This window comes from Balaenoptera acutorostrata, chromosome 13 (assembly GCF_949987535.1).
Source record: "Balaenoptera acutorostrata chromosome 13, mBalAcu1.1, whole genome shotgun sequence".
In the NCBI taxonomy this organism is placed as follows: domain Eukaryota; kingdom Metazoa; phylum Chordata; class Mammalia; order Artiodactyla; family Balaenopteridae; genus Balaenoptera; species Balaenoptera acutorostrata.
In genome coordinates this window covers 68,005,575-68,032,160 of record NC_080076.1, presented here as the reverse complement: position 1 = coordinate 68,032,160, position 26,586 = coordinate 68,005,575, and the positions used below count along the sequence as shown (strand labels likewise).

Genomic DNA, 26,586 nt, shown 5'->3' with positions numbered 1-26,586 from the left:
CCATTACTCTAGGAGGTGGGTCAAAAAAGATCTTGCTGTGATTTATGTCAAAGAGTGTTCTTCCTATGTTTTCCTCTGTTTTATAGTGTCCAGTCTTACTTTTAGGTCTTTAATCCATTTTGAGTTTATTTTTGTGTATGGTGTTAGTGTTCTAATTTCACTCTTTTACATGTAGCTGTCCAGTTTTCCCAGCACCACTTATTGAAGAGACTTTTCTTTTCTCCATTGTATATCCCTGCCTCCTTTGTCATAGATTAGTTGACCATAGGTGCGTGGGTTTATCTCTGGGCTTTCTGTCCTGTTCCATTGGTCTATATTTCTGTTTTTGTGCCAGTACCATATTGTCTTGATTACTGTAGCTTTGTAGTATAGTCTGAAGTCAGAGAGTCTGATTCCTCCAGCTCCATTTTTCCCCCTCAAGATTGCTTTGGCTATTCAGGGTCTTTTGTGTCTCCATACAAATTTTAAGATTTTTTTGTTCTAGTTTTGTAAAAAATGCCATTGATAATTTGATAGGGATTGCATTGAATCTGTAGACTGCTTTGGATAGTATAGTCATTTTCACAATATTGATTCTTCCAATCCACCACATGGTATACCTCTTCATCTGCTTGTGTCATCTTTGATTTCTTTCGTCAGTGTCTTATAGTTTTCTGAGTACAGGTCTTTTGCCTCCTTAGGTAGGTTTATTCCCAGGTATTTTATTCTTTTTGTTGCAGTGGTGAATGGGATTGTTTCCTTAATTTCTCTTTCTGGTCTTTCATTGTTTGTGTATAGGAATGCAAGAGATTTCTGTGCATTAATTTTGTATCCTGCAACTTTACCAGATTCATCGATTAGCTCTAGTAGTTTTCTAGTGGCATCTTTAGGATTTTCTATGTATAGTATCATGTCATTGGCAAACAGTGACAGTTTTATTTCTTCTTTTCCAATTTGGATTCCTTTTATTTCTTTTTCTTCTCTGATTGCCATGGCTAGGACTTCCAAAACTATGTTGAATAATAGTGGTGAGAGTGGACATCCTTGTCTTGTTCCTGATCTTAGAGGAAATGCTTTCAGTTTTTCACCATTGAGAATGATGTTTGCTGTGGGTTTGTCATATATGGCCTTTATTATGTTGAGGTAGGTTCCCTCTATGCCCACTTTCTGGAGAGTTTTTATCAGAAATGGGTGTTGAATTTTGTCAAAAGCTTTTTCTGCATCTATTGAGATGATCATATGGTTTTTATTCTTCAATTTGTTAATATGGTGTATCACATTGATTGATTTGCATATATTGAAGAATCCTTGCATCCCTGGGATAAATCCCACTTGATCGTGGTGTATGATCCTTTTAATGTGTTGTTGGATTCTGTTTGCTAGTATTTTGTTGAGGATTTTTGCATCTATATTCATCAGTGATATTGGTCTGTAATTTTCTTTTTTTTTTTTGTAGTATCTCTGTCTGGTTTTGGTATCAGGGTGATGGTGGCCTTGTAGAATGAGTTTGGGAGTGTTCCTTCCTCTGCAATTTTTTGGAAGAGTTTGAGAAGGATGGGTGTTAGCTCCTCTCTAAATGTTTGATAGAATTCACCTGTGAAGCCATCTGGTCCTGGACTTTTGTTTGTTGGAAGATTTTTAATCACAGTTTCAATTTCATTTCTTGTGATTGGTCTGTTCATATTTTCTATTTTGTCCTGGTTTAGTCTTGGAAGGTTATACCTTTCTAAGAGTTTGTCCATTTCTTCCAGGTTGTCCATTTTATTGGCATAGAGTTGCTTGTCGTAGTCTCTTATGATGCTTTGTATTTCTGCGGTGTCCATTGTAACTTCTCCTTTTTCATTTCTAATTTTATTGATTTGAGTCCTCTCCCTCTTTTTCTTGATGAGTCCTGCTAAAGGTTTATCAATTTTGTTTATCTTCTCAAAGAAACAGCTTATAGTTTTATTGATCTTTGCTGTTGTTTTCTTTGTTCCTATTTCATTTATTTCTGCTCTGATCTTTATGATTTCTTTCCTTCTACTAACTTTGGGTTTTGTTTGTTCTTCTTTCTCTAGTTCCTTTAGGTGTAAGGTTAGATTGTTTATTTGAGATTTTCCTTGTTTCTTGAGGTAGGATTGTATTGGTATAAACTTCCCTCTTAGAACTGCTTTTGCTGCATTCCACAGGGTTTGGATTGTCGTGTTTTCATTGTCATTTGTCTCTAGGTAGTTTTTGACTTCCTCTTTGATTTCTTCAGTGATCTCTTGGTTATTTAGTAACATATTGTTTAGCCTCCATGTGTTTGTGTTTTTTATGTTTTTTTCCCTGTAATTGATTTCTAATCTCATAGCGTTGTGGTCAGAAAAGATGCTTGATATGATTTCAATTTTCTTAAATTTACTGAGGCTTGATTTGTGACCCAAGATGTGATCTATCCTGGAGAATGTTCCATGTGCACTTGAGAAGAAAGTGTAATCTGCTGTTTTCGGGTGGAATGTCCTATAAATATCAGTGAAATCTCTCTGGTCTATTGTGTCATTTAAAGCTTCTGTTTCCTTATTAATTTTCTGTCTGGATGATCTGTCCATTGGTGTAAGTGAGGTGTTAAAGTCCCCCACTATTACTGTGTTACTGTCAATTTCCTCTTTTGTAGCTGTTAGCATTTGCATTTGCCTTATGTATTGAGGTGCTCCTATGTTGGGAGCATATATATTTATAATTGTTATATCTTCTTCTTGGATTGATCCCTTGATCATTATGTAATTTCCTTCCTTGTCTCTTGTAACATTCTTTATTTTAAAGTCTATTTTATCTGATATGAGTATTGCTACTCCAGCTTTCTTTTGATTTCCATTTGCATGGAATATCTTTTTTCATCCCCTCACTTTCAGTCTGTATGTGTCCCTAGGTCTAAAGTGGGTCCTTGTAGACAGCATATATATGGGTCTTGTTTTTGTATCCATTCAGCAAGCCTGTGTCTTTTGGTTGGAACATTTAATGCATTCACATTTAAGGTAATTATCAATATGTATGTTCCTATTGCCATTTTCTTAACTGTTTTGGGTTTGTTTTTGTAGGTCCTTTTCTTCTCTTGTGTTTCCCACTTAGAGAAGTTCCTTTAGCATTTGTTGTAGAGCTGGTTTGGTGGTGCTGAATTCTCTTAGTTTTGCTTGTCTGTAAAGCTTTTGATTTCTCCGTCAAATCTGAATGAGATCCTTACCGGGTAGAGTAATCTTGGTTGTGGTTTCTTCCCTTTCATCACTTTAAATATATCGTGCCACTCCCTTCTGACTTGTAGAGTTTCTGCTGAGAAATCAGCTGTTAACCTTATGGGAGTTCCCTTGTATGTTATTTGTCGTTTTTCCCTTGTTGCTTTTAATAATTTTTCTTTGTCTTTAATTCTTGACAATTTGATTACTATGTGTCTTGGTGTGTTTCTCCTTGGGTTTATCCTTCCTGGGACTCTCTGCACTTCCTGGACTTGGGTGGCTATTTCCTTTCCCATGTTAGGGACGTTTTTGACTATAATCTCTTCAAATATTTTCTAAGGTCCTTTCTCTCTCTCTTCTCCTTCTGGGACCCCTCTAATGCAAATGTTATTGCATTTAATGTTGTCCCAGAGGTCTCTTAGGCTGTCTTCATTTCTTTTCATTCTTTTTTCTTTATTTTGTTTTGTGGCAGTGAATTCCACCATTCTGTCTTCCAGCTCACTTGATATGATCCATTCTTCTGCCTCAGTTATTCTGCTATTGATTCCTTCTAGTGTATTTTTCATTTCATTTATTATATTGTTCATCTCTGTTTGTTTGTTCTTTCATTCTTCTAGTTGTTTGTTCTTTAATTCTTCTAGGTCTTTGTATTTTTTTTAATTAAATAAATAATTATTTATTTATGGCTACGTTGGGTCTTCATTGCTGCACGTGGGCTTTCTCTACTTGCAGCAAACGGGGGCTACTCTTCATTGCAGTGCATGGGCTTCTCATCGCGGTGGCTTCTCTTGTTGCGGAGCATGGGCTCTAGGCACGCGGGCTTCAGTAGTTGTGGCTCCGGACTCTAGAGTGCAGGCTCAGTAGTTGTGGCACACGGGCTTAGTTGTTCTGCAGCACGTGGGATCTTCCTGGACCAGGGACTGAACCTGTTTCCCCTGCATTGGCAGGCAGATTCTTATCCACTGCACCACCAGGGAAACCCTCTTCTAGGTCTTTTTTAAACATTTCTTGCATCTTCTCGATCTTTGCCTGCATTCTTTTTCCAAGGTCCAGGATCATCTTCACTATCATTATTCTAAATTATTTTTCTGGAAGGTTGCCTATCTCCACTTCACTTAATTGTTTTTCTGGGGTTTTATCTTGTTCCTTCATCTGGTACATCATCCTCTGCCATTTCATTTTGTCTGTCTTTCTGTGAATGTGTTTTTTGTTCCACAGGCTGCAGGATTTTAGTTCTTCTTGCTTCTGCTGTCTGCCCTCTGGTGGATGAGATTATCTAAGAGGCTTGTGCAAGCTTCCTGATGGGAGGGACTGGTGGTGGGTAGAGCTGGGTGTTGCTCTAGTGGGCAGAGCTCAGTAAAACTTTAATCTGCTTGTCTGCTGATGGGTGGGGCTGAGTTCCCTCCCTGGTGGTTGTTTGGCCTGAGGCAACACAGCACTGGAGGCTACAGGCTCTTTGGTGGGGCTAATGGCGGACTCCAAGAGGGCTCACGCCAAGGAGTACTTCCCAGAACTTATGCTGTCAGTGTCCTTGTCCCCAGGGTGAGCCACAGCTTCCCCCCACCTCTGCAGGAAACCCTCCAGCACCAGCAGGTAGGTCTGGTTCAGTCTCCTGTGGGGTCACTGCTCCTTCCCCCTGGGTCTTGATGTGCACACTACTTTGTGTGTGTCCTCCAAGAGTGGAGTCTCTGTTTCCCTCAGTCCTGTCAAAGTTCTGCAATCAAATCCTGCTAGACTTCAAAGTCTGATTCTCTGGGAATTCCTCCTCCCGTTGCCAGACCCCTAGGTTGGGAAGCCTGACCTGAGCCTCAGAACCTTCACTCCAGTGGGCGGGCTTCTGTGGTATAATTGTTCTCTAGTTTGTGAGTCACACACCCAGCGGTTATGGAATTTGATTTTATCATGATTGAGCCCCTCCTACCGTCTCATTGCGGCTTCTCCTTTGTCTTTGGATATGTGGTATCTTTTTTGGTGAGTTCCCGTGTCTTCCTGTTGATGATTGTTCAGCAGTTAGTTGTGATTCCAGTGCTCTTGCAAGAGGGAGTGAGCACACGTCCTTCTACTCCTCCATCTTGAACCAATCCTGGATGTGACTTCTTTTTACACTATTAGAATTATTGCTTAGTGAACAAACTGTATTATGGTATTGATAAAGGAAATGGAAATAAAAGAGTAATTTTGCCACTTCAACTTTCTTTCTTTTATACTTTTATTCAGTCAGCAAATATCCAGTGGGTATGAGTTGCTCTTGTCTGGGCCCTCCATGTGGCTTATTCATGTGGTCGGTGCTCAGGCCTCCTCTTACCTGGCTTGGCAGTGGTGAAACTGAAACTCAGTCCTCCCTCCCACCCCACGCTGCCGCCTGGCTCTCCTCCTTTCCTGCTGCTTCACCAGCCACTCGTTCGAGGTCCCCCTGGCTGGTTCTTTCCCATCTCCCTGGCTGCTGAATGCTGGACCTCCCCAGGGCTAGACCCTGGTGTCTCCTTTCCAGTTACACTGACATGCCTGGTGACATGCCATTAAAGACAACTTGCTAGAATAGTATCAAGTCCCAGCTCTCTCCCTCAACTCCAGTCCTGTGTATCCCGCTGCCCATTTGACACCTGACTCGAAAGGTCTGTCAGGTCTTGCACATGGAACATGCATTCTGCACATCTTCTACTCCTGCTGTCTTCCCTGTCCCTGAACGACAACTCCATCCTTCTAGTTGCTCAGGTTGACACCCATGGAGTTGTGTTAGACTCTTTATTCTCTCTCACCCCAACTTCCAATCCATCAGGAAGTCCTGGGACTCGATTTAAAAAACAGATTTGAAATCCGACCCCTTCTCATCAGTGCCTCCAGGCCCATGCTGCCGTCACCCTCACCTGGATTGATTGTAACAGCCTCTTCTCTCGGCACTCTCCTTCCACTTGTGCTCCTCCACGTCCAACCTCAACAAAGCAGCTGAAGGGTCAGACCATGTCACCTGACTGCTTAAAACCCTCTGGGGGCTCCCATGTCACCCAGAATGAAAGCCCAGCCTATGTTAGGCCACAGATGATCTGCACCTCCTTACCTCTGTGACCTTGAACAATTTAGCCGTGCTCCTGCCTCAGGGCCATTGCCCCTGCTGCTCCCTCTGCCTGGAGGCTCTCTGCTCTCACAGGTACCCCTGGCTTGCCCCTCACCCCTCCTCACAGAAAGTCGGCCCTGCCCACTCTACTGCACAGCACTTCCTGCCTGCTTTCTTTTTTTTTTTTTTTTAATTGGGGTATAGTTGTTTTACAATGTTGTGTTAGTTTCTACTGTACAGCGAGGTGAAGTAGAGTTCCCTGTGCTATACAGCAGGTTCTCATTACATATTGAGCAGGTTCTCAATACATAGGTTATCTATTTTATACATATTAGTGTATATTTGTCAATCCCAATCTCCCAGTTCATCCCACCGCCCCTTTCCCCCCTTGGTGCCCGTACGTTTGTTCTCTACGTCTGTGTCTCTATTTCTGCCTTGCAAACCGGTTCATCTGTACCATTTTTCCAGATTCCACATTTATGTGTTAATATATGATATTTGTTTTTCTCTTTCTGACTTCACACTGTATGACAGTCTCTAGGTCCATCCACATCTCTACAAATGGCCCAATTTCATTTCTTTTTATGGCTGAGTAATATTCCATTATATATATGTACCATGTCTTTTTTATCCATTCGTCTGTCGATGGACATTTAGGTTGCTTCCGTGCCTGCCTGCTTTCTAACCTTTCTTCTTCTCTGTAGGACTTTACTATTTATCACTGTCTATTGTGCTATAAAATAATCCCCTAATTTATCTTGTTCATCCTCTTCTTCCTAAGAGAATGTTAGCTTCATGAGGGCAGGGATTTATCTGTTTTACTCACTGATGTATTCCTAGTATGTACAACACTGTCTGACACATAGTTGGCAGTGGACATTTATTAATAGTTACTGAATTAATGAAGGTACATTTAATGTACTAATGTCTTCCTAGGTCTATATAAACATAGGTAGGTAGATAGAGATATTTTATATTTATACACAGTTGTATAGTGTTATATCATATGGACATTCCACCATTTATATAACATATTATTGGGCAATTTAGATGGTATATAGTTTTTCATTATTATGATAAAGGTAGCAAACATTCCTAATAGTAAAAATAACTGCTTGAGTAATTATTATGTGCCTCTTCCAAGATTTTTTTTGCCTTATATTTGCTGGTGCTACGATATTTGGGTGCCTGTATGTTCTCAGTTATGTCTTACTAGTGCATTTTATGTTTCATGGTTTAAAAACAAAAAACAAAACCTCTGTCATATTTAATGCTTTTGTTATTGAATGCTACTTTATCTTATGTTAATATCGTCAATGCTGTGTTTTTTGTTTGTTTTTATCTAAAAGGCTTTGTTATTTTTAGTCTCTCTTAATAATTTGGTTTTAAGTGTATCTTGTGTCAAATGTAGCACAGTATTTGGATTTGGATTTTGAATGGAGTGGCTATCTCTACTCAATTAAAATTGGTTTAGGAGGGATTTTGTTCATTTTAAATGCCTCTGGGATTTTTTATTTTGAAAGTAACATATGCTGGTTGTAAAAAAAAAAAAAGTTACAATCCAAGTATGGAACTTGAAATTTTCTTACCATTCCATTTCTATAACCATGATTCCAGTCCCCAGAAGTATTTTTATATATATACTACCAGAATCACTCCCATCTATATATAAACATACATGTGCACAAGTGTAATATGCACACACAAAATTTTAATGAGATTATATTATCGATATTGTTTACGTTATTTTTTATCATTTAATAGAGTTCCTTTATTCTTTCTGTATGCTACATTGTATTTCATCATATTCATGTACCTTAGTACTTTAACCATTCTCTTATAATCAGTTAGATTGTTAATATTTTTAAATTACTTCAAACAGTGATGAAATTACACTCCTGCTAATATTTCTGCAGTTGCAAGTAAGTCAGTGGAGCGTGTGGAGGGTGGCAACATAAGAATGCAGTAATACTTTTTTCCCTTCATCCCTTTTTACTTGGCTTCTAATTTATGGTTAGGGTTTGTATAGAAAAAATATGAATGGGAATTCTGCCCAGGGTATAATCCCTTTTGAGGAAATGTATTGATAAAATTCAGGTTGAGTTTATATTTGTGAAAATTAGTTTTTGAAATTGGACTAAAAGTTCTGATCTGTAATTGTCTTTTGATTTTCAGATAGGTGCTTTTCTTTTTGCCTCGAACATTGGCACTGGGCACTTTATGGGCCTGGCTGGAAAGGGGGTGTCTTCAGGGATTGCTGTTGGGGCCTTCGAGTGGAATGTAAGTAGTGCCTGCTGTAGCAGCTAACCTCCACCTTTATCATTGTCCAAATGAAACATAAAAACTTGCTTTCAACCCTGAGTAAATATTAAAGACTCCTTGAGAAGTCATGGAAGAAAGGAACCAAGTCTGATTTCTCAACAAGATTGTGCTAGTTTTCATTCTTCTTAGTAAAGTAATGAAGAGATAGAGAATGTTTACATTCCAAGGACCATAGGAATACAGTTAGGAGACTAGTCAGGTAGGGAAAAGATCATATTAACACTTAAATATATATGTATGTAAACATACATACATACACATATATATGTGTGTGTGTACATAGACATACAGATATATATGTTTATATGTGTGTGTGTATTTATCGGTATGTACACATTTGCAGTATGCAGTTGACCCTTGAAAAACATGCATTTAAACCGTGCACGTCCGGTTACATGCAGATTTTTTTCAATAAATATAGTACTTGTATTTTCATTTCACAGATCTTTAAATTGACTAAGTGTGGGGAAAAGTTTGTGTTCAATTAGAGATCACAATATGTGGAATCAAAAGAACTAGGGTTTGAGTCCTGATTCTGTCCAGATTGTTTCAGCTTCCTGCCCTTGGATGAGTCATTTATCAATTCCTTTGTTTTTGAGACAGATTTAGCTTGACTACATGGGGGTTGGCACCCCTAACCCCCACATTGTTCACGGGTCAACTGTATACTGAGAATAGGTTCAACTGAGTTCTTTGAGATATTCAGCTGGTTACTACAAAACTCCTAACTGATCGCCTATGAATACCAGGTTTCAACTATAAAACTTATAAAATGGATTATTTATCTAATCTGTGGAATATATTTGTTGTAGGACATAGAATTTGTTCACCTAAATTAATATAAGTGAATTCATGTGTCTTGGGTTAATTAACCTATCTCTATATAAATCACCTGGCCCTTTTTTTTTTTTGATAAATCAGAAAGCTTCCTACTTTCTGGGTCTCATCTTTTCCTCTGGTAGACTACAGAAATAAACAATACTTCTAACAAAGTTAATTCCAGACCTGATAAGGAGCCCTGGTCTTTACCACCATTTAGTTCTCAGAATTCATTCACATCTCCTTCGTATATTCAACTTACCCCTTCTTTGTAAAGAAAGCCAGAGCCAAATGCATTACTTAATTTCAATAACTTGTGTAAATTTCTCCACCATTTCTCTGAATGGTTTCTGATTTTTTTTTTTTTTACTATCTTTTTTGTTTAATTATAAGCCACCTTCGTTTCTATCTGGAAGTAGGCAAACAATAAATTTTAATAAATATCTTGAAAATTGGCTCAGTTAACCCCCCCTAAATTAAGAATGCACCCCTTTATAGGCAAAGATCAAGTGCCTATAAGTTAAGTTTGTTGTACTGGAAGGCTTATGCTTGGGCTGTTATTTGCAAGGTCCCCAGTAATGATACATTTATTGGGCTCAAAACAGTAACTGAGCTTGCATCTCATTTAAGAGCTTAGCCTAGGTGGGACCCTGATTTAATTGCTCTTCTTTTCTTGGTTTCAGGCTCCATTTATGCTCTGTGTTCTTGGTTGGGTATTTTCTCCCATTTACATTAAGGCTGGGATGAGTATCCATTACCAGTTACTCTTTTCTCTACAATATTCTTTCTTACAAATATTGTATATGTACATAAAAACATCCTAGAGGGGGCTTCCCTGGTGGCGCAGTGGTTAAGAATCCGCCTGCCAATGCAGAGGACATGGGTTCGAGCCCTGGTCCAGGAGGATCCCACATGCCGCGGAGCACCTGAGCCGGTGCGCCACGACTGCTGAGCTTGTGCTATTGAGCCTGCATTCTGCGGCTGCTGAAGCCTGCGCACCTAGAGCCTGTGCTCCGCAACAGGAGGGGCCGCCGCAATCAGAAGCCTGCTCACCGCAGCGGAGAGTGGCCCCCGCTCGCCACAGCTAGAGAAAGCCTGCACGCAACAACCAAGACCCAACGCAGCCAAAAATAAATTAATTAATTAAATTTTAAAAAAAGACATCCTAGAGGACAAGTTAAACTTCTCAGTGTTCTGATCCTTGTACTGATTTCCCTAAATCCTAAGAAATGTCTGAAATAACAGCATTCTGACTGGTAAACAGAAGCCAGTAACTGCCTACTGTTTCACTCTGGACCTTACTCAAGAGTTCACCTCTTAAGGCTTTTATAGAAAACATTTTAAAACTTTGTTAAAAAATAAGACCTAAATTAAGAGAACAATTCTGTTAATGATTGGAAGACAACAACCTAAAAATGTTAGTTCTCCCTAAACCCAGAAGAAGATGTTTGAGGAACTTGACAGGCTGACTCTAAAATGTATGTAGGAGATAAGGGGACAAAGATGTCAGTGCCTGGCTGAGAGAGAACAAAGAAGAGACCGTCCAGGCCTAGCATCCACAGGGATACATGGCATGATGTCACCAACATGGCAGAATAAGAGTGTTCTGTCAAAGAACTCCAGTTTAGACTGTCACCCACAGGCGAGAGGGCCTTTGTGGAAGTACAGGAGTCATGCTGTTGGAAAAAAAAATACCCCCAACTGGATGCATTGAAGAGGGTGAGAGGGACAGGTTCACTTTACCCATGTCACCGCTCCCCCGAGGTAGCACAGCTCAGTGCCAAGAGAGACCTTCTTAGCCTGAGATTTGTCCCATGGGGGAGAGTGACAGCGTGTGAGTGCCCAGCTACTCTAGCTGCGCAGACTGCTGCCAAAAAGACTAACTTCTTTCTCACTCCATCTAGAATATTCAGGTGTGCTGTATGTCCAGGGGGCGGGGAGTGGCTGGGAGAGCAGCACTCAGGGCTCTCAGATGGCATCAAAGGAACACAAATCCTACTAACCCCCTTGCAAACTCTATCAGGAAACCTGCCAGTAAGCCGCTGGGGGCTCTTCACCTGCAGATCTCCCCAGCTGGCCCACAGACACCCCAACATTCTGCATGCCTCACCCACATATGCCTCCACCTTGTGGCCAGCTCCCTTAGCTTACCTCCAACTGTGGCAGTGTTGATTCCTGGCATAAAGCTAGTGAGCACACGTAGAAAGCCAGCCTGACCCTGTGGGATTGGGAAAGCACACAGACGAGCATTCAGCACCACCCTCAGTAAGGCAAGCAAACTGGAGGCTGTCAGCACTCAGCCTGGCTTTGTAGGATCAAGGAAGACATGTGAAGCAGGTGTATCCAAGGAAAGGTCTGAGAAAGCTTCAGAATCCCTAGCAGGACTGATGGAAGGTATTTCTCTCCAAAAACCAGTCAGTAAAAACTGGAGGCGGTGACTGCTCCCTCAAATGCAGAAACAGCAACACAAGACTTCAAGGAACTTGAAAAATCAAGGAAACATGACACCACCAAAGGAACACAATAATTTTCCAGTAACCAACTCCAAAGATTTGCCTGATAAAAAGTTCAAGACAGTTGTTTGAAGGAAGCTCAGTGAGCTACAAGAAAACACAGAAGGACAACTCAGCAAAATAAGGAAAACAATATGTGAAGGAAATGAGAGGTTTAACAGAGAGATAGGAATCCTAACCAAACAAATTCTGGAGCTGAAGATTACAATGAGTGAAATGAAAAATGCAACTGAGGACGTCAGCAGCAGGCTTGGTAAAGCAGAAGAAAGATTCTGTGAACTCAATGATAGGTCATTTGAAATTACCCAGTCAGAGGAGAACAAAGGAAAAAGAATGAAAAAGAGTGAAGAAAGCCTATGTGAGCTATGGGACACCATTAAAAGAAACAATCTACACATTACTGGCATCCCAGAAGGAGAAGAGAGGGAGAAGCAGGCAGAAAGCTTATTTAAAATGGAGAACTTCCCAAATCTGAGGAGAGATTTAGATATCCAAGATGACAAAACTCATCGGTTCCCCCCCATGTTTTAAGCCCAAGCTATCTTCACCAAGACACATTATAATAAAACTGTCTGAAATCAAAGACAGAGAGGAAATATTAAAAGCAGGAAAAGAAAAAAAATTCCTCACATATAAGGGAACCCCCATAAGGCTATCAGTGGATTTCTCAGCAGAATGCTTGCAGGACAGGAGACAGTGGGATGATGTATTCAAAGTGGTAAAAGAAAAAGACTGCCAACCAAGAATACTTTATCTGGCAGAGTTGGTCTTCAGAAATGAAAGAGAAAAAAAGACTTTCTCAGACAAACCAAAGCTGGGGGAGTTCATCACCACTAGAGCTGCCTTATAAGAAATGGTGGAAGGAGTCTTCAAGCTGAAATGAAAGGATGCTAATTAGTAACATGAAAACATAGTAAGTAGATAGTCAAAATCAGACTACTCAAATACAGTAAGATGGTGGTACATTAACCACTTAACTCTAAAGGTTAAAGGACAAAAGTATTTTTAAAAAACCATAGCTACAATTATTTGTTAACAGATACATAATATAAAAAGAGGTAAATTGTGATATCAAAAACATAAAATGTCAGGCGGGCAGTAAAAGGGTAGAGTTTTCATATGCATTCGAAGTTATCACCTTGAAATAGACTGTTATATCTATGGAAGCCTCATGGTAACCACAAAGCAAAAAGCTATCCTAGATACACAAAAGAGAAAGGAGAGAATCAAAGCATACTACTATGGAAAATCATTAATTCACAAAGGAAGATAGTAAGAGAGGAAGAAAGTAACAGGGAAACTACAAAACAGTTAGAAAACAACTACCAAGATGGCATTAGTAAGTCATTACCCAGCAATAATTACTTTACATGTAAATGAATTGAATACTCCAATCAAAAGGCATAGAGTGGATGAATGGATTAAAAATTAGCATGGTGGGACTTCCCTGGTGGTCCACTGGTTAACACTTGGCCTTCCAATGCAGGAGGTGAGGGTTCGATCCCTGGTCGGGGAGCTAAGTTCCCACATACCTCGTGGCCAGAAAACCAAAACATGAAACAGAAGCAATATTGTAACAAATTCAATAAAATGGTCCACATCAAAAAAATCTTAAAAAAAAGAATTAGCATGGTGACTATCATTAACAATACGGTATTATACACTTAAAAGTTGCTAAGAGAGTAAATCTTAAATGTTCTCAACACAAAAAAGTGGCAGTTATGTGGGGTGATAGAGATAATAACTTAAACTTACTGTGCTAATCATTTTGCAATATATACATGTATCAGATCACATCACATACCTTAAACTTGTATGATGTTGTATGTCATAGCTCAATAAATCTGGAAAAAAGTAAATAAAGTGTATGTAGAAGAGCAAAAGCATAAGAATAGCAAAGATATTCCTATCAAAGAAAAATAAGAAGGACTTATCTTACCAAATAGCATGACTTACTGTAAAGCTGTAGTAATTAAGACAGTTTGGTATTGGCACAAGGATAAACACATTGACACAAGAGAGAGTGAAAAAGCCCAGAAACACTCATATGTGTGAACACCTGATTTATGACATTGAGGGCATTGCAGATGACTGAGGAAAGGAGGATCAATTGGTTATCATATGAAAAAAATAAAATTAGATCCCTATTCTACACAAAAATAATTTTGGATTGACTAAAGGCTTAAATAGGAAAGGCAAAAATTTGTCTAACTTTTATAAGAAAGCAAAGAATATCTTTATGTCCTTGAGGTATGGAAGGATTTTAAAATAAGATACAAAAAGCCCAAATCTCTGGCTCACCACCAAAGTACACAGGCATACCTGAGACCCCAGGGAGCCCAGCCAAAAAAAGATCTGTCTTGCAAAGACAGGACTGTTCCTGGAGAGATTTGTGAGTTTGCTGTGCCAGTGACTGAGCACATTCCCCAGCCCTCACAGGGCAGGCAGTGGAAGACAGAAGTCTTGCTGGTTGGAGGTATCAAGGACATAATTGAGGGCTGGCAAAGCAACCCAAAACTTAGGAGGGGAGCTCCAAAAACAAAGGAGCCAAAGAGAGGGTTAGTCCCCAAATCTCAGAATAAATTCTGCCCAAACCCTTGACTGACTGCCAGGCTACTCAAGTGCAGGGAAAACCTTCAGAGGACCAGGCTAAGTCAGCGGCATCTGGAAGCTGGAAAACCAAGTGGAGACCTCAGCTTCTGCACTGCAGGGTGGGGGTCAGGGTGGCATGGAAGATATGGTAGTCTGAGTCCAGACACATTCATTCCCTACTCAAATAAGAGCACTAATCCTCGGAAGAACAAAACGGATTCTAGGGTGCTACATCATATTATCTATGATGGCCAGTCTTCAACCAAGAATTATTAGATATGCAAAGAAATGGGAAAATAAACATGACCCACACTCAGGAAGAAAAAAAGCAATAAGTAGTAGCTGACTCTGAGCAGGCCCAGATGTAGATTTAACAAAACAAAGACTTCAACTTGCTATTATAAATGTATTCCAAAAAGTAAAGGAAAATGTGATATTAATGAGTGAACAAATAGGGCCTCTCAACAGAGAAACTGAAACTGTAGAAAATAACCAAGTCAGGACTTCCCTGGTGGCACAGTGGTTAAGAATATGCCTACCAGTGCAGGGGACACGGGTTCGATCCCTGGTCCAGGAAGATCCCACATACCATGGAGCAACTAAGCCTGTGTGCCAGAACTACTGAGCCTGCACCACGACTACTGAAGCCTGCGCGCCTAGAGCCCATGCTCCGCAACAAGAGAAGCCACTGCTATGAGAAGCCTGCGCACCACGGTGAAGAGTACCCCCTGCTCATGGCAACTAGAGAAAGCCCGCACACAGCAACAAAGACCCAATGCAGCCAAAAATTTTAAAATTTAAAAAAATAAAAAATAAACAAAAGTAAAAACCAAAAAAAACAAAAAACAAACAAAAAAACCAAGTCAAAATTCTCGAGTTGAAAAGCATAGTAGCTGAAATGAAAACTTCACAAGAGGGGTTCAACAGCACAATTAAGATGGCAAAAGAGAGAATCAGTGAACTTGAAGATAAGAATTACTCAGGATAAAGAACAGAGGAGAAAAAACTGAAGAAAAAGGAACAAAACCTCAGAGACCTGCGATACAATATCAAGCAATCGATCAGACATGTAATTGGAGTCCCAGAAAGAGAAGAGAAAGAGGCAGAAAAAGTTTTTGGAAGAAATAATAACCGAAAATATATCCTTTGGTGGAAAATGTTAATTTACAGATTCAAAATGCTTGACAAACACTAAATAGAATAAACACAAAGAAAACTACATGTAGGTTTACATCACAGTCAAACTGCTAAAAGCAAAGATAAAGAGAAGATTTTGAAAGTGGTAAAAGAAAAGCAACACATTACATGCAGGGAAACAATGATACAGTTAATAGACGACTTCTCATCAGATACAGTGGAGACCAGAAAACATCAGAATGACATAGTCAGATGCTGAATGGAAGAAAAAGCTGTCAACTGAGAATTCTATACCCAGCAAAAGTATTCTTTAAAAATGAAGATGGGGCTTCCCTGGTGGCGCAGTGGTTAGGAGTCTGCCTGCCGACGCAGGGGACACGGGTTCGAGCCCTGGTCTGGGAGGATCCCACGTGCCGCGGAGCAGCTCGGCCCGTGAGCCACAATTACTGAGCCTGCGCGTCTGGAGCCTGTGCTCCACAGCAAGAGAGGCCGCGATAGTGAGGGGCCCGTGCCCCACGATGAAGAGTGGCCCCCGCTTGCCACAACTGGAGAAAGCCCTCGCGCAGAGGAGAAGACCCAACACAGCCATAAATAAATAAATAAACAAATACTTAAAAAAAAAATGAAGATGAAATATATATAAATAGGGCTTCCCTGGTGGCGCAGTGGTTAAGAATCTGCCTGTCAATGCAGGGGACATGGGTTCGAGTCCTGGTCCAGGAAGATCCCACATGCCGCAGAGCAGCTAAGCCTGTGCGCCACGACTACTGAAGCCCATGCGCCTAGAGCCTGTGCTCCACAACGGGAAAGGCCACCGCAATGAGGGGCCTGTGCGCCGCAACTAGAGTGAGCCCGCGCACAGCAACAAAGACGCAACACAGCCAAAAATAAATAAATAAATTTTTTAAAAAAGAAATATATATAAATATTGAATCATTATGTTGTACACCTGAAACCAATGTAAGGTGATATGTCACTTATACTTCAATTACAAAAAGAACTTATTGCAAAAAAAAAAATTTTGAAGGTTATTGGGTAGGTAAAAATTTCTTAGGACACAAAAACCACAAACCATAAAGGAAGAAATTGATATATTGGACTTCAAAGTAGAATTTTAAACTTTAAGTCTTTGAAGTATATTTTTAAGAAAGTGAAAAGTCAAGCTAGAGACTGGGAAGGAGTATTTGTAGAACATACTGACAATAAAAGACATATCCTGAATATACATATTTTTTAAAACTCTTAAAGCTTAACAGCAAGAAGACATTTCACCAAAGAAAATATACAGATGGCAAATAATCACATGAAAAGATGTTCACTATCACTGACCGTTAGGAAAATGCTACTTAAAATCAGATCCCATGCACACCCACTAGAATGGCTGAGATTAAAAGGACTGACGCTACCAAGAGCTGGAGAGGTTGTGGAGCCCCTGGGGCCTGTACCTTTCTGGAGGGAACGTTGGAAAACAGGTTGGCAGTTTCTTACCCAGTTACACCTTAGGATCTAGCCGTTCTGTTCCTGGGTGTGGCACTTCACCCCACCCCAGAGAAATGAGGACGCACGTCCACACACAGACTGGTACAGGAAGTTTTAGTCCTAACAGCTGAACCTAGAAATAATCTGAATTGGGACAGACAGCACACGACATGGTACTAGGTGGCACTGAGGAGCCATCGAGTGACAGCATGGGTGAGAAGCAGGATGTGGTACCAGGTGAAAGAAGCAGGACATAGAAGCGCACACGCTCTTTTTTTGGGGGGGGGGTGCATTTATTCTTTATTGATTATGGATACTTTCCTTACTAGCCGTATGCATTAAAAGAAAATTGTGAACCAGTGAAATAAACCAGACAGAGAAACAAATACTGCATGATATCAATTATATGTGGAATCTTAAAAAAAAAAATGTCGAACTCATAGAAACACACAACAGAATGGTGGTTGCCAGGGTTGGGTTGTGGAGGAAATAGGAAGGTCTGCTGGTCCCAAAGGGAAGTTCATGAGTGATTTGTGCGCAGGGACTCTGGTGCTTCTATGACCATTCACACTGGTTTCCCCAGAGCTGTGTGACTCCATGGGTTTGAGCTCCAGGGAAGGCGAGTCTGGCAACAGCTGGTTTTCCAAGACTGGGGTGGTGAGGGTCTTGGCCGCACGCCCGTGAGGGCTTAGCAGGGTGTTAGAAATGCCTTATATTTTAAGTGTGGTGGTGATCACACAACTGTGTACATTTTCCCAAACTCATCAAACTTTACACTTAAAATGGGATAATTTTACTGTGTGTAAACCATGGCTCATAAAACTGTTAAAAATGTACACTTGTGGAGAGGGCATTAAAATTGTGGAAGGCTTTGTTTGCCGTGCAGTATAAAGCTTGCAATTGTGAAGCCATAATCCCAGGAAAATCACCTCAGATTGTGACGGATTTTGAGATAAAGTCTTTAAAGAAGTAATTAAGTTAAAATGAGGTCGTTAGGGTGGGTCCTAATCCAGCAGGACTTTATGAGACGAGGATATTGGACACAGACATGTACAGAGGGAAGGATGAGCAGACACAGCGGGGAGATGGTCTCAGCCAGCCGAGGAGACAGGCCTGGCAGGCATCCTTCCTCACGGCCCCGCGAGAACCAGCCCCGGACACCGTGAGCTGCCAGCCCCCAGACCTACAGGGCAATGCGTTTCTGTTGTGTGAGCCACTCTGTCGTACTTTGTGACGGCAGCCCTGGCAAACTAATATGAGTAGTGAGTGTGAAACAGCTTAGAGCCTGACTGAGAAAGTCAGCCGTGTGTGGCAGCATATGATTAAGAACCAAATGAAGAGGAAATGAATAAAAGCTCCAGGTGTTTAGGAGGGGGCGTGTGGTCCCTGCCAAGCCCCCAGCTAAGGCTTCAGAAAGCAGATGGGATTTGCATGTGTGAGGTGGGGAAACAAGAGCACAGGAGGATATTCGGGAGTGGAGGTGGGATGGTATTCAGTTACCGGTGGTTTATTCACTGCCGTGAGCCAGGCACTGTGCTAGGAGCCAGGCATCTGATGAGCCAAGAGGGCGCTCCCTGCCGCCGGGCACACACAGCATGAGATGGTGGAGGTAGAAATGAGCAGGGCAGTCTGGGGCACCAGCACACACACGAGCGGCATTGGCACGGAGGACCAGGTATGAGAGCTGTGGAGTCAAGTTGTGTCTCCCTTGAGCCCTTGGTATATATGTAGTATGTGATAAAAACATTTGATTTTGCTCAATGATTATTTCATGAAAGTGATTTGTCATCGTTTGACATATTCACTTAGCTGCATTTACTTCTGCTTTCCGAAGGTTGGACAGGAAGCTAAATTCCAAGCTTCTTGAAGACAGCGGTTTTGCCTCTTCTTTCTTATTTCTCCCATCTTAACAGGGGTCCGTGTAATGCAAAGCGAGAGTCGGTGACCCTGCACCTGGTACTCCTGGGCCGCTCCCACCGTCAGCCGCATCTCCGTGACAGCCAGCACCTTGTGAGCGCTCTGCCTGATGGTGGCTTCTCTTGTTGCTCCTACAGGTAGTAACATTGCCCAAATATTTAAGGAAGAGGTTTGGTGGCTACCGGATCCAGCTCCTCCTCACTATTCTGTACTTATTCCTTTATATCTTCAGTAAGATCTCGGTGAGTTGTGTAAAAGCCAGTCCAAGGAAGAAAAACACAAAAAAATCGATAGGCAGGACTATGCTAGGTTTGTCGCAGCAGTTCACTCTGGGGCCCCATAAGTTACTTGTCGGCCTCTGCTGTCTAAGCTAAAGTGGAGAAAAAATAGCTTAATGATACACAAAATGAAAGGCAGAGGCATCTTCTTTGCCTCCCAAGCCTGGGTTACAGGCCCCTCCTGTGTGTTACCAGAGAACCCTGGGCGCAGGTCGTCAGGTGATGCCACTCTTCTGCTGGAAACAATCCAGGCACCCCACCACCCTTACAAGAGAACTGAACCTCGTGTTATGACCTGTGAAGCCTTCCCACCCTGGCCCTGCCTCTGGCCTTGTCTCCTCCCCTGTACTCGCCATATCGTTTCTCAAATCCAGCAAGCTTATTCCCACTTGAAGCCCTTGACACCTGCTCTGTACTGTGTCTGGAATGTTCTTCCCCCAGATTTTTGAAATGTCACCTCCTGGGAGAGGCCTTCCTTGGATGTGCCCAGTCAGTCTCTACTCCATTACTGTTTCTGTTTCCTTTGTAATACACTCCACCATGTGAGAGAATTTATCTGTTTCCTTGCTTGTTATCTGTCTTCTCCATTCTGGTGTGAGCTTCTTGAGCCCCGGGGCCTTTCCTGGCTTGCTCCCTGCAATCCCCCTCTGCTGAGAACATGGTTAGCACATAAGGCACTTGACACGTGTTTTTTTTGAATGACTGAATGAGTGTCACTGATCACACTGCATGGAAATTGCCTATTTGGTGGCCTATCTCCTTCATTAAACATAAGGTACTTGAAGACAATGACTGAGTTTTGGTAACCCTTGCATCTCCTGAACCCTGCCGAGTATCAACCACATGGCTGGTGCCCAGTAAACATTCGGTGTGTAAATGTTGGGTGTTGGGGGAACCTCTGCCCATTGTATCCCTGGCTGTGGAGATCAGAATACCAAAGCACGAGGTTAGCCAGTAAATGACGTGCAGGTGCTTCAGAGTCATTGTCAACGAAGCCTGGGGTTAACAAACCCAGCCCACAAGCCAGTCGGACTAGTGATCTCCTTTGTACAGTCCTTGAGCTAAGAATGGTTTTTACAGTTTTAAAGAGTCGTAAAAAAATAGAAATGGTCTGTGTGTCACAAAGCCTACAGCATTTACCATCTTCCCTTTACAGAAAAAGCTTGCCAGTCCCTGATAAGCAGGCCCCTCTGCCTTTCCCACTGGCGGAACTGCAGGAACAGCTCGCTCCCTGGGCACACTCCCCACTCTGAGGCTCCAAGGAGGAAGAGACTAAGTTGCATTAACTTAGCCCAAGGCTTAAAGGTCCTGACCTTGGCTGAACTCATGGGGCACCAGCTGTGTTGCCCAACAGAACTTGGGTAGACCTCACCCAGTGTCCACTAGGGAAGGAGTGGACGTGCTGAGTGCAGATGGTCTCTGAGGTCAGCGTCTTTATGGGACAGCTGTCGATAGAGCTGGAAATGAAAGTGCAGCCTGCTACGTTTGTACCCATTTCAGGTGGAGATCTGCACTGGCGCCGTGTTCATGAGGCTGGTTTTGGGGTTGGATGTTTACCTGGCCACCGTAGTCTTGCTGTCAGTTACTGGCATTTATGCCATCACAGGTGAGGTTACTCTAACCCCCAGGTATTTGTGTTGACACAAAAGCTCTACTTAGTGAAGTCCTAAAGACATTGAGACAGCGATCTCCAGCTTTTGCATTTTCCCTGAGTCTGTAAGTCACATTGCTGAGGCCTGAAAGGGCTAAATACTGAAAATAATTGAGGCAGGGGTGCCCAAGTGGTGCCCTGCTCCTGGAAATCGTATCAGACTGGCAGGGGCTTTCCAAGAGGATTGACAGGGCCGGCAGTGTTTGGGGTGGGGCAGGCCTGACACTGCAGTCTGCTGGGTGAAGGGGTGAAGGAGTGGGAGCACAGAAAGGGACTGAGAGGAGGAGCTGCTTCAGGGCATCCCGGTTACCTGGTAACCTGGTCAGGCCATCAGATGGGATCGCTTAGGCAGACAATTCGAATTTGGAATATTGATCCCATCTTGGGCTAATGCTACGTAGCATGATACATGGCATCATAACCTTGGGTAGTGGCAGCTCGCCATCAGCCACGCATCCACGAGGTGAACAGCCGTTCTCTACCCAGACAGCCATTCTGTTTTTCAGTACAGTATTCAATAAATTACATGAGATGGTCAACACTGTATTATAAAATAGGCTTTGTGTTAATGAATTTACCCAACTGTAGGCTAATGTAAGTGTTCTGAGCACATTTAAGGCAGACCAGGCTAAGCTATGATGTTCAGTAGGTGAGATGTAGTAAATGCATTTTCGACTTAATAATGTTTTCAACTTACAATGGGCTTATCAGGATGTAACCCCATCAAAAGTCAAGGAAGACCTGTATACTTTTTTGCTTAGGAAAACTACCAGATTTTCATTTATCCAAAATGGGAAGTAAAAGGAAATTGGGATATAAAAGAGCAAGATAAGAATCCAACAACAGATCATGAAGGCTGTTCAAGAGAGAAAACAGGGTGTATCTAGTCTAAGCATAAGCAGTTGTAAGGCCCACTGAGTTCAGGACAGAGGTGTGGGTATGGAGATGAGCAGACCCGAGTGTGTGGACCAGGCATGCAGAGTAACTTCCCACAGAATCAGGCGTGGCTCTCCTTTCCCTTTCTCTTGCCTATTCAGGTGGTTTTGCGGCTGCAGTTTATACTGATATCTTACATGCTGGCGTTGTGGTTCTGAGCTCAGTCTTGTTAATGGGCTATGGTAAGTAAATCTGGAGAGCAATGGGCACTGTGGGTGGACTCTTTGAATCTGACAGCTGCCTAGGGCCATTTCAGCACCTTCCTCTCACAGATGAGGAGACCGAGGCCCTCAGAACCCACGAGCATTGTCTAAGGTCATGCCCACGTCAGGAGAAAGAGGAGTTGAGGAGTAGGAGGGGTGACGACAAACTCAAGCACTTTGAACAGCAGTCAAGAGCGGTCCACCACACTCATCCCCGCTCTGTGCCTCTGTCCATGCTCTTCCTCTCCAGTCAGAAGCCCCTCTCCCTTTTGTCCACTCAGTGAAATCCATCTCTCAGGGTCAACGGAAGATCCGCCCCTGAGTGTGTGATTCCATGATTGTTCTACCTCTACATCTTTGTTCTCTGGACTTGCATCACTACCACACAACGTGACTTTTTTTTTTTTGATGGTACATACCTTGATTGTTCATTGTGTCACATAAATAAGTCATACCCCCCAGGTCCAAAACTTCTTAAGAACCAGAGCCATTGTATCCTTCACACAATGAGTCTGATGCACATGGTAGGTGCTTAGTGAGTAAGACGAATGAAAATAATAGCTGATATGAATTGAGAATCAGGTACCATGCAGGCATTTATCTGTATTGCCTCATTAAATGATCACAGTCATCATGAGGCATAACTACTTTTATTATCCTAATTTTACTGATGAGGAAGCTGAGTTACTCAGTTAACTAACTTGTTCATGAAACACACCAAGAGTAGAACTCAGAGCTGGGTCCCTCTAACACCAAAGCCCCCGATATTTGAATAGCATATTACTGTACCTGTAGTGACAATTACACTCACCTTCAAGTGGAGGTTTCCTCCCACTAGCTAGGAGTAGCCTTAGTGAGGTTGGCGGTACCCACTGTTCCATGGGTCAGAGAGTGGTCTTGCAGAAACCTAGAAGGAAAAGCTCTTGGCTGAGGTATTGAAAAATTATTGAAATGATATGCTAGTTCAGTTGAAGGGTTATGGTTCCATAGAGCATGTTGTTGAGCCTCATGGAAGGAGAACAGATAGACTCACACAGAATCACAAACCTCAGTCTTACCATTCAGTAAGCATTAGTGCTCCATGAAGTATACTCAACGCTGTGTTGCTGGGACACAAAATACATGTCAGGCATGCTCCAAGGAATTTTGTAATGAGCTGGGAAACAATCACTGATTTGAGTGACACAACTATAAACTATAAAACATTCTAAGCCATTGTGTTTGCTCAATGTTAGTGGTAAATATCAACTTTATTAAAACTTGCCAAGACCATCCCAATACTTGAGAATGATATCCAATTAAACTTTAGGGGTAAGTGGAATATTCCATTTAATATTAGCAATTATATCTCTAAATAATTATATATCATTTACTGTTATAGACTGAATGTTTGTATCCCCCCAAAATTAATAAGTTGAAATCCTAACCTCCAATGTTATGGTATTGGGAGTTGGGGCCTTTGGGAGGTGGTTAGGTCATGAGGGAAGAACCTTCATGAATGGCATTAGTGCCCATATAAAAGAGACCCCAGAGAGCTCCCTCGACCCTTCTGCCTCATGAGGACACAGTGAGAAGATGGCCAACACCCTGTCAGCCAGCACCTTGATCTTGAACTTCCCAGCCTCCAGAACTGTGGGAAGTAAGCCATTCACTGTATGGTATTTTGTTATAGCAGCCCGAACAGACTAAGACATTTTCTGAGAAATTTAATGGGATTTTTTTTTACCAGAGTATTCATGCTAGTTCTTTGGTAAGTAAACTATTTGGGAGAGGCATTGTTTTCCTTTAAAAATATACAAGAACTTGTGCATCCAAGTGAATGTTGCCTTCAGACAAGTCACCGTGGGAACCTGTGCACATACAATTTTATTTTTTTATTTCTAATTTTTAGTTAAGGTAAACAAAACAAAAGGGTACACAGTGAAATATTTACCACCCTCAGTTTCTCAGTTTGACTCTGTCTCAGTTTGACTCCCCAGTTTCTCAGTTTGACTCCCCAGAGCCAACCAGTATCATAAGTTTTGTGTACATCCTTCCAGAAATGGTCTTCATATGTACAAGCAAACCTTGGAGATATTGTGGGTTTGGTTCCAGACTACAGCAATGAAGCAAATACCACAATAAAGCAAGTCACATGAATTTTTTGGTTTCCCAATGCATATAAACTTATGTTTACACTATACTGTAGTCTGTTAAGTGTACAATAGCATTATGTCTAAAAATAAGGCACATACCTTAATTTTAAAATAATGCTGTTGGAAAAATGGCACTTATAGACTTGCTCGTTTCAGGGTTGCCACAGACCTTCAATTTGTAAAACAAAACAAAACACCACATGGTATCTGCAAAGTGCAATAAAGCAAAACACAATAAAATGAGGTATGCCTGTACAAATATTTTTTCTTATCTGTGAGATATATATCTTAATAGAATCAGAACATTTTAAAAGCCCGTTTTTCCACCACTGGAACTATATCTTAGGCAAATTTCTATATCAGAAAATAGAGATTTACTGCATCTTTTCTGCTTTTGTATTTGTAATAAACTTTTTATTGAAAAGTGCACAAATCAAAGTGGATAGCTAGATGAGGTATCACAAAGCGAACACACTCTGGTAGTCAGCACCCAGGTCAAGAAGTTGTCTTTTTGTTTCCTTCTTTTCCAAACTTTATACTTTCATTTCTTTTTCTTGCCTTATTACACTGGCCAGGACCTTTAGTACAGTACTGAAGACAAGAAGAGGCATCAGTCCTCCTTGTCTCATTCCCAGTTTAAAGGGAAAGCTTTGAATATTTCACCATTAAATAAAATGTTTGCTGTCAAATTTTTGTAGATATTTTTTGTCATACTAACAAAGTTCCCTTCTATTCCTAGTTTGCTAAGATTGTTTATCATGAGCAGGTTTTGAATTGTATCAAATGTTTTTCCACATCTACTGAGGTGATTATATTATTTTTCTCCTTTTTCTTTTAACACAGTAATTACATTGACTTGGTTTTGAGTGTTAACCTTGCATTCCTGGATTTGTCAAGAGATACCTCAATTTCCTCTCCAAAGTGGCAATTTTAACTTATATTCTCAGAAATGTATGAGAATATGTGTTTCTTAACCTCCCAGCCAACACTTGATGTTTTTGTGTTTTTTTTTAATTTTTAAAAAAATTTTATTTATTTATTTTTAGCTGCATTGGGTCTTCATTGCTGTGTGCAGGCTTTCTCTCTAGTTGGCGGTGAGCGGGGGCTACTCTTCATTGTCACGCGTGGGCTTCTCATTGCAGTGGCTTCTCTTGTTGCAGAGCACAGGCTCTAGGTGTGTAGGTTTCAGTAGTTGTGGCACGCGGGCTCAGTAGTTGTGGCTCGCAGGCTCTAGAGAACAGGCTCAGTAGTTGTGGCGCACGGGCTTAGTTGCTCCGTGGCATGTGGGATCTTCCCGGACCAGGGCTTGAACCCGTGTCCCCTGCATTGGCAGGTGGATTCTTAACCACTGTGCCATTTGGGAAGCCCAACACTTGTTAAGACTTTAAAAAAATATGCCCAGTAGGTGAAAGGGGGAAAAAAAGTATCTCATTTTTGTTTTAATTCGAAGTTTCCAGACACTGGTGAGGTTGAGCATCTTTTCATATACTTAGTGGACATTTGTATTTCCTCCTTTGTGGATTACATGTTCATATTCTCTACCACATTTCTTTCCAATAGTTTCCCTTGGCTATTGCTGTGTGAGTCCTTCATACATGATGCAAATCTCTTCTTTTATTCTAACAAATTTTTAACTTGATTTCAGTCACATAAATTTAAAATTTTGAAGTCAAATTTGTCAACCTTCCTTTTCCTTTCTGTGTCTTGTTGAAGAATGTAATACTCCCTAACCCAAGTTCATAAAGATACTCTCCTGTTTTCTTCTAATAACTTTGTGGTTTTGTAGTTCACCTTTTCAAAATCCACACGGAATTCATTTTTAGAAGTGCCATGAGGTGTCTTTCATTTCATAGTCACTTGGTATCTTTTCATTGACTAGTCTTGACTCCATATGATTCTGAACCCATTTCAAAAACCAAGTCTGTATCAAAGGGACATGGTTTAATATGCCAAAATAAAAAATTTTTTAGTTAAGTAGGTGGAATTATGTGTTTTAGTGCCTTTTAAAAATATTTTTCGGGCTTCCCTGGTGGCGCAGTGGTTAAGAATCCGCCTGCCAATGCAGGGGACATGGGTTCGAGCCCTGGGCCGGGAAGATCCCACATGCCGCAGATCAACTAAGCACGTGCGCCAGAACTACTTAGCCTGCGCTCTAGATCCCGTGAACCACAACTACTGAAGCCCGCGCACCTAGAACCCGTGCTCTGCAATAAGAGAAGCCACCACAATGAGAAGCCCGCAAGCAGCAACAAAGACCCAACTCAGCCAAAAATAAATAAATAAAATTTTCTTTAATGTTGAGATTTTACACCACTTAGGATATTGAGGGAGAAATGCTATAGGCTCTGAAGAAAATTCCAGATATGAAGTTTCATAAAT

General features: G+C 41.5%; 1 protein-coding gene across 1 annotated transcript in view; it reads left to right on the top strand.

Moving 5' to 3' along the window:
- LOC102999359 (sodium/glucose cotransporter 1-like) overlaps positions 1-26,586 on the top strand; it is a 63,444-nt gene that overhangs the window by 6,288 nt on the left and 30,570 nt on the right. The window contains 5 exon segments of the mRNA XM_057526206.1: positions 8,401-8,505; positions 10,050-10,113; positions 19,146-19,246; positions 20,783-20,888; positions 21,971-22,051. Coding sequence (XP_057382189.1) covers positions 8,401-8,505; positions 10,050-10,113; positions 19,146-19,246; positions 20,783-20,888; positions 21,971-22,051 — 457 coding nt within the window.